This window comes from Oncorhynchus nerka, linkage group LG17 (genome assembly GCF_034236695.1).
Source record: "Oncorhynchus nerka isolate Pitt River linkage group LG17, Oner_Uvic_2.0, whole genome shotgun sequence".
Lineage (NCBI taxonomy): Eukaryota > Metazoa > Chordata > Actinopteri > Salmoniformes > Salmonidae > Oncorhynchus > Oncorhynchus nerka.
The window spans coordinates 41,787,324-41,796,334 of record NC_088412.1 but is presented as its reverse complement, the minus strand read 5'-3'; the positions used below and the strand labels follow the sequence as shown (position 1 = coordinate 41,796,334).

General features: G+C 44.4%; 1 protein-coding gene across 1 annotated transcript; it reads right to left on the bottom strand.

Moving 5' to 3' along the window:
* Positions 1-942: 942 nt before the first annotated feature.
* On the bottom strand, positions 943-8,679 carry LOC135561351 (potassium voltage-gated channel subfamily C member 1-like). The gene is made up of 2 exons (XM_065002800.1): positions 8,105-8,679; positions 943-1,074 (listed from the first exon to the last, which is right to left on the bottom strand). Exons 1-2 carry the CDS (start codon positions 8,636-8,638, stop codon positions 943-945), a joined length of 666 nt encoding a protein of 221 aa, XP_064858872.1. The 5' UTR covers positions 8,639-8,679.
* Between the last annotated feature and the right edge of the window lie 332 nt (positions 8,680-9,011).

Sequence of the window (9,011 nt, the reverse complement as noted above, 5' to 3'; positions counted from 1 at the left end):
CCATTAAACACTTGCTCATCCATAGCAAATGGGAGAATGAATAGGCTAACTGTTAGCCTGCAGGATGTTGTTGGTGTTGTGTGTACAGGTGCCTATAGGAAATATGGTGCCGGGGTCAAATAACTACATGCCGGTAGGTCTATACGCAGATCAGCTGTATATTTGGTCTAGTCCTAAAGAGAGTCATTTGCTATTTTTTTGTGATGGCATTTATTCTTCCTCACAAGCGCAGGTCTATCTGGGAGGGGAACACAGCTATGAACGACCGCCCGTGTCATCAGCCAAGACGCGTAAGGAGGCGGGTGACATGGACAGAGCTGGATCACACAAAGGTTAAACAGATATCACGCGCTCCCTCTGATATCTAGGGTAGCCACTGTAGCAAAAGCACAATGTGTGTGTGTGTGTGTGTGTGTGTGTGTGTGTGTGTGTGTGTCGTAGTCATTCGTGAAGTTTACAAGGTGGACGAGGGTGTGATATTGAGAGCCCGTCACAGTCTGCACGCACACACACACACACACACACACACACACACTGTCAGAATAATTCAAACTGACCAAACAGCGCAAGCGTAGTACACGAAAGGAGGTCAGAATTACAAAAACATAACCTTTACCGGCATGATGTGAAAAAGAAGACTATTCAGCCATTCTAGAGCTTGACAGGCAGTGCCACTAACAGCGGGCACTCGGCTTTCGCCTACCCGCATTACCGCCCTCCCCTCTCTCAGTGTCTGTGTGTATGTGGGGAGGGAGGGGGGGGCTTCGTTTTACAAGACAGCCACGTGAATGGTGCAGACGGAGAAATTTGGATTAATCGATACGCGTATACGCATATCCAAGCTTGCAAGGCTAAGCAAAACAAAAAATACCCGAAAGGGGGGAAAAGTGACCACGTCCCATAGTTTAAGTGCTTTTATTCTCGATCGAAGTCTTAAAAGGGCTAGCACAAACAGCCCCCGATCTCTCCACCTCCCCCTTTCCCGTTCTCTCTCCTTTTAGACAGCTGCTTCGTGTGTTGCGCTGCAGCAGAAATCGGCGCGCAGTCAGCTACTATCAGCACCGCAGTGCTACGCTATAGCACAACGAGAGAGATAGTACGAGAGGGAGAGAGGGGGAGGGGCTCGGGGTCTAGAAGGCGATAATAAGCAATCCAGCGTACACCCCTGCATCCGTGATAATACAACAAGTAGTGTGTTGTATATGATAAAGAGTTGAGGGATACACTGTCCGCGCCGCAGAGCGATGACGACATTCAACCACCGTACGAATAATAAGCCACCACCAACCGAGATGCTGTAGTCAGTTATGGAGCCTAATCAATGCTATGTTATAGTCATTTTGTCCTCTACGTTCTACACCATTTACCATTATTTCATTCATTTTTCAGAACGTACAATATTATATTACAGATGTTTTATCCAAAGCGATGTACAGTCACGTATGCACACATTTTACGCATGGGTAGCGCCGGGTTTTGAAACTCCAATCCTAGCGTTGCAAGCGTCATGCTCAAACCAACTCAGCCATACAGAACCACAGCATGTATTATGTTGCAAACAGGTCATGGGCCTCATTTATCAACCAATTTGCATGTGCAACAAATTATTGGGATTTATCAAACATACAGTGCATTCGGAAAGTATTCAGACCCCTTGACTTTTTCCACATTTTGTTACGTTACAGACTTATTCTAAAATGTATTCCATTGTTTTTTCCCTCGCCAATCTACACACAATATCCCATAATGACAAAGCAAAAATGGGTTTTTAGAATAATAAAACAACATATCACATTTACGTAAGTATTCAGACCCTTTACTCAGTACTTTGATGAAGCACCTCATGTCCAATCAATTGAATTTACCACAGGTGGACTCCAATCACGTTGTAGAAACATCTCAAGGATGATCAATGGAAATAGGATGCACCTGAGCTCAATTTCGAGTCTCATAGCAAAGGGTCTGAATACTTATGTAAATAAGGTATTTCTGTTTTTTTATACATTTGCTAACATTTTTAAAGCTCTGTTTTCGCTTTGTCATTATGGTGTATTGTGTGTAGATTACTGAGGATTTTTTTATTTAATCCATTTCAGAATAAGGCTGTAACGTACTGTAACAAAGTGTGAAAAAAGTTAAGGGGTCTGAATACTATCCGAAGGCACTGTATACGCATGTTTTCATGAGCAAATATGAGCCATACTATTATTTGCGCGCTCATGAACGAGCACTACAACCCCGCCTGGAAACCTTTTATGGTAACACAAACTCCGTCATTTTCTGTGGGATTATGAGATGTAGGAACTGGGCCATGATAGTTTCTAAAGCGCAATGGCAAATTTGATCAAATGTATGTAGAGGTGTGGGTAGGCTGTTCAATTTTTTTTTGCAGTGACTTCTTCAAACAAAAAACGCATGCTGACTATTGCAAGTGCCAAACACTGGCTGCGCATTGTGCAAGATTGATTGTCTATTGAACCATTTAAAAGTAAATGCTGCCTACAGCCCATACAAAATATGAATTGTTGTTCAATATTTTGTTTAGCAATACATGATCAATACATGTTATAGGCTCTGAGATTAAACAGGCTATTATGTCGCGCTCCTATCGCACAATACTACTGTAGCCTACTAATACGGTCATAGGCTCCAGGTCTATTTACTAATATTGATGGATAAATACTAGATTCATATTTGTTAGGTAGCGGGAATAAACCAGTCATGTCGGAAAGAGAGAGAGACATGCCCTGCAATATGATTATGAATTATGAATATATAATACAAATAAAATAAACATATTAGGTGACTTGCCGCTATGCGGTGACAATTAATCTTGATGGTTGTACAGTCGTCTCAAATAAAACTGTGAAGGACCTCGGCGTTACTCTGGACCCTGATCTCTCTTTTGACGAACATATCAAGACTGTTCCAAGGACAGCTTTTTCCATCTAAGTAACATTGCAAAAATCAGAAACTTTCTGTCCAAAAATGATGCAGAAAAATTAATAATTGCTTTTGTTAGTTCTAGGGTAGACTCCTGCAATGCTCTACTTTCCGGCTACCCGGATAAAGCACTAAATAAACTTCAGTTAGTGCTAAATACTGATGCTAGAATCCTGACTAGAACCAAAAAAATATATCATATTACTCCAGTGCTAGCCTCCCTACACTGGCTTCCTATTAAGGCAAGGGCTAATTTCAAGGTTTTACTGCTAACCTACAAAGCATTACATGGGCTTGCTCCTACCCATCTTTCCGATTTGGTCCTGCCGTACATAACTACACGTACGCTACGGTCACAAGACGCAAGCCTCCTAATTGTCCCTAGAATGTCTAAGCAAACAGCTGGAGGCAGGGCTTTCTCCTATAGAGCTCAATTTTTATGGAATGGTCTGCCTACCCACGTGAGAGACGCAGACTCGGTCTCAACCTTTAAGTCTTTACTAAAGACCTATGAGTGTGAAGGTGAACGGAAAGGCTCTGGAGCAACGAACTGCCTTGCTGTCTCTGCCTGGCCGGTTCCCCTCTTTCCACTGGGATTCTCTGCCTCTAACCCTATTACAGGGGCTGAGTCACTGGCTTACTGGTGCTCTTTCATGCCGTCCCTAGGAGGGGTGCGTCACTTGAGTGGGTTGAGTCACTGACGTGATCTTCCTGTCTGGGTTGGCGCCCCCCCCCCCCCTGGGTTGTGCCGTGGCGAAGATCTTTGTGGGCTATACTCGGCCTTGTCTCAGGATGGTAAGTAGGTGGTTGAAGATATCCCTCTAGTGGTGTGGGGGTTGTGATTTGGCAAAGTGGGTGGGGTTATATCCTTCCTGTTTGTCCGGGGGTATCATCGGATGGGGCCACAGTGACTCCTGACCCCTCCTGTCTCAGCCTCCAGTATTTATGCTGCAGTAGTTTATGTGTCGGGGGGCTAGGGTCAGTTTGTTATATCTGGAGTACTTCTCCTGTCTTATCCGGTGTCCTGTGTGACTTTAAGTATGCTCTCTCTAATTCTCTCTTTCCCTCTTTCTTTCTCTCTCTCGAAGGACCTGAGCCCTAGGACCATGCCTCAGGACTACCTGGCATGATGACTCCTTGCTGTCCACCTGGCCGTGCTGCTGCTCCAGTTTCAACTGTTCTGCCTGCGGCTATGGAACCCTGACCTGTTCACCGGACGTTCTACCTGTCCCAGACCTGCTGTTTTCAAATCTCTAGAGACAGCAGGAGTGGTAGAGATACTCTCAATGATCGGCTATGAAAAGCCAACTGACATTTACTCCTGAGGTGCTGACTTGCTGCACCCTCAACAACTACTGTGATTATTATTATTTGACCATATTGGTCATCTATGAACATTTGAACATCTTGGCCATGTTCTGTTATAATCTCCACCCGGCACAGCCATAAGAGGACTGACCACCCCTCATTGCCTGGTTCCTCTCTAGGTTTCTTCCCAGGTTTTGACCTTTCTAGGGAGTTTTCCTAGCCACCGTGCTTCTACACCTGCATTGCTTGCTGTTTGGGGTTTTAGGCTGGGTTTCTGTACAGCACTTTGAGATATCAGCTGATGAAGATTCAGCTTTATAGTCTGAGGGGATGAATGACAAAATGTGTCAAATTCAACGCCAAAACCAGGAGGGTTATCTTGGCAACACTACCTGCTAAGTAAGCCTGGCAAGAGACCTAGCTGTAATTTCTCTCTTGGGTATGGTGACATTAGCCCTAGACACTGATCTAAGGTTAGATTTCCATTCTCTCCTCCTATTGGATAAGGCTAGGATTGGAGGAGAGTAAACTAATCCTAGATCTGTTTCTGAGGGCAACTTCTATACCTGGACTGCCACACTGTCTTCGTCCCAAATGGCACCCTTTTCCCTATAGTGCACTACTTTTGACCAGAGCCAATAGGACCCTGGTCAAAAGAAGTGCACCTATAGGGAATAGGGTGCCTTTTAGGACGTAGACTCTGAATCTAAGCCCGCTGTGCCCTCTAACACAAACCCCTGGGAAACAAAAGCCTGCAGTATTGTGTTCCCATGGAGACAGCATCCTTGGAGGTCAGGTAGAGGGCCACCACACCAGAAAGAGAACATCAGGTGAGTTAATCTCAGAGTTAGATTTAGTAGAACAGATACACAACTCTAAAAACCCACCGCATTGCATAGATAGAATGTCCATTCTACCAAGGACTTGCGTTTAGAAGGACAAGGAGCTACAGGCTCCCGCAGGACGACTTTTGATATAAATTACGCCTGTTGTGTGACGGTGAATATTCTAGTGTCACGCCATGTACGAAGATCTCAGGCTTAAACTGAAGCAATCAGCCCTATACAGACCATTGATGATTATACCATTTTTAATCAAGAGCGGAATTCCTTAGTTGCCTTCTATTGACACCTTACTTTAAACCTTAAATAGGTCTGTGTGTTCTCTATAGAACACATTGGTTCTACTAAGTATATTTCTATGTCAAGCCGATACCTGTAATAGCCTATTGTAGCCTGGGCCAGAATACAGCACAGCATATATCCTGTTGCCAGGGAACCACATGTGTTCAGTGTCACCCGCGTGAAGGTGTTAATTTGTGTTTGAGTGCAGGTGTCCACAAGTAAGCCGTTGTAACAGGGAAGGTTTACAGGCCTGGCCTGGCCTGCATATCCTCTACAGTCAACACATTTCAGTCAACAGTTCCTGAATACTCATACAGATGTGTCTTTGTTAATTTGTCACAGGTGCAGGCCTGTTGATGTCCCTGTTTTCACACACAGATAGCCTATCACCTCGAAGGAAAACAGTGAAGACAGTGACAACAGTGAACACTGAAGATAAAGGGCTGTATGGTTTGAATGTAGGGTTGAATGTTTATGGAAGGGGGAATAACCAACTGCTGGGGTGTTATACCTACAGGGTCACATGTGACATAGGACTACTGTATGTCACCCTCATAGCTGGCATGCCAACTGCACTGACTAGGCCTATACTCTAAAGGGCTTACTGTGAATTTGTCAGTAGCTTACAGGCTGTAAGTGGCAAGTAAAATTCTGTATTTCACATTACAGTACACAGTATCAAAGCAAGTACTGTGTAATTACACACAGTACTACAATACCGTAAAATGAATAAATGAATGAATAAACTAAATTAGTTTAGGGGTTTGTATTTCACAGTATTTTACTGTAATTTCAAGGGATTGGTCCAAGCAGTTTGGCTGCTAGGTAAAGTGTTCACAAACATTACAGCATATCAATGAATATTTTGTGTTTTATATCACTTGCACTTCTAAGAGTCCTTAACAAAGGCTTCCAAACTGTCAGCGACCACAGGGCAAAACAGACCAAAAGGACATGGCAAAATGGTTAAGCATTAAGGTTTAAGACTTGCTGCCATTCCCCTTTACATGTTAAATTGATGGGGCACTATAACCACATACAAGTGAAATTGGTGCATTATTCTCACTTGCCGGTGCAACAAATATTGCCTCAACAAATACTGTAATTACAGTACCATTTGAAATAAAGCTATTTTTTTCCATCTCACAAAAATGTTCCACATTGACCATAACTTACAGTATGCTACAGTAAAACATTTCAAACGTATTTTACTGGTTGATAATACACAAATAACTGTATCATTTACAGCTTTCCATTACTGTATGTCACCACTAGCAAAGTGAGATAGGCAACTGTAGACAATTGGTCAATCAACATATAGAGGCAAGCAAAGCACTCATTCAAACTGTTGGTTGGCAACAAAACCCTAAACTAACTAAGCCTAAAATAACTCTTCACTTATATAAATTGAGACTGCGGGAGACGAGATGGAGACGTTGATTGGCGGGAAGGACAGGTGCCATGGTGACAGGTAGTTTGGTGACAGGTAGGTTGGTCAAATAGCAGGGCAAAGGATTAGGTCTAGATTAGCATGAAAAGTGGTGAGTTAATGAAGTAATTTCTGCGGAGGTCAAAAACATGACAAAGGTTCCATTCATTAACGATTAAAAAATATGGTTTTGACCTTATTTGAGTTAGGCAAGTGGACACTCGACTAGTTTATAATACTAGATGCTTAAAATGCGCCAACATCACGGCCAGGGTGTGCAAAACGCCGGTAGCCTTTAGACTGGAGAGGACGCAGCACGAGAAGGCTTGTTAAAACGAAAAAGTTATTGATGTGAAGATATACATGGAGAGCAGGTAAAGAGAGGGGTGAAAGTGGGATGGAGAGATTGAAAGGCAAGGAGACATAGAGAGATGCGCAACGGGGGAGTGGACATTGTGGAAGACGAGAGAGTGAGCGAGGAGAGATAATGCGCTAATCGAGATTGAGTGATGCGCTCGACAACGACAACGACGAAGTCCGGAGCTAGAGGTCCACAAAGAACGACAATTTATTCAAGCGTAGGAACGTGTGTGTGTGTGTGTGTGTGCGTGTTTGTGTGTGTGAGGGGGGGGGGGGTATGCGGTACGCGGTACGCTCGAGACGCAGTGGTAACGGGGAGACAGTGCGTAAAAATGGAGGAGAGAGGGACGAGGAGAGAAGCGTATAGGAATAGAGGACCGACCAAGTGACCACACAACTTATTAGTGTACCGTGGTGCTAAATTAAATTATTTGTGAAAATAGAGAAAATAACACACCATAGGCCACAAAAGTCCAATTCCAACCGGCAACAACTACTAGGCACACCAGCACTGGTCTGAGTTGGTTGCTTGTTTTAAAATTCCAAACGATGTTTGTGACATTCACTGGTTTTTTTTTCTTCCAACTAATTTTCCTTGACTATCAAAGCGAAGAACACCATGAACTCCATTCCAACACACCCTCCCTCATCATCGTAATAACTTTGGACATAGCAGCCAACTTTCATAGACTGCAGTCTGTACACATGACGTCCATTGTAAAAATACGTCAAGGATATTCAATATACAGCCTAAATAAGCAGTAGGCTATACGGGATCTCCCTCTTCTAAATCCAGTTTAATATTCCTGTGCACCTGTAATAGACTTTTATCGGACGGGAAAACATTTAAGAGGAAATGTCATAAGGAGAGAGAGCGCGCGCGCAATACAAGCATCGCAACAGAATGTAGCCTATGTATCGTGCTCGAGGGAGGACTCACCTTGGCATTCTTGGAAGAATACGGATCCTCAAAAAGATTCCAGAAATAGGGTTGCCACACACTCCACCAGCTCCTCTTGCGTCCGTCTTCGTGCAGGCACAGCCTCTTGAGCTCTCCGTCCGCAGTCAGCTCCAGGTCGTCTTCCGGCTCCTCTGGCTCGGGCTGCTCGAAGCTGTCCAGCGCCTCTTCGGCATCCCTGTGTTGACGGTAGTTCATCCAGCAGCACGCCTCCACGTCCGTCTCGTCGATGCCCCAGAAGGCGAGCTCCTCCTCGAACAGTGGGCCGCACACATCGTTGGGACAGTGAAGCTTGCCTGTGCGGTAGTAGTTGAGGATGAATGTGAATGTGCCAGGGTGGCGGTCGAAGAAGAACTCGTCGATTTTGGGGTCATAGTCGAAGTTGCTAAACGCGTCCGGATCGGTAAGCCAAGATAAGCGGGTACCGGGCAACGTCTTGAGGGTGCTGCGGTAAGTCTCGTGTCGCACCCCTCCGCAGTTTATTACGATTTTCTCGCTGTCTGACGGACAAGTCATGTCTGCACTGTAACATGCTTTGTTGGGCGACTTGTTCCCACCCTTGCGTCCTTTGTAAGAGGAGACACAAACCGAACTGAGCATAGGAGAAAGGAGGAGGGAGAGGAAAAGAGATAGAACACAAGGGGGAGGGGGAAGGAGGAGTCTGTGGAGAGGGAAAGAGAGAGGGGTAGAATATTTAGTGGAAAAGGATGGAGTATGGAATAGATGTTTTAACATGAGGGTCAAATCTACAGGTGAGGGTCAAATCTTTGAAATATAAATAGATCATTGCTTAACATGTGTGCACCATACATACAGTACCCGTCAAAAGTTTGGACACACCTACTCATTCAAGGGTTTCTTTATTTTTACTATTTTCTACATTGTAGAA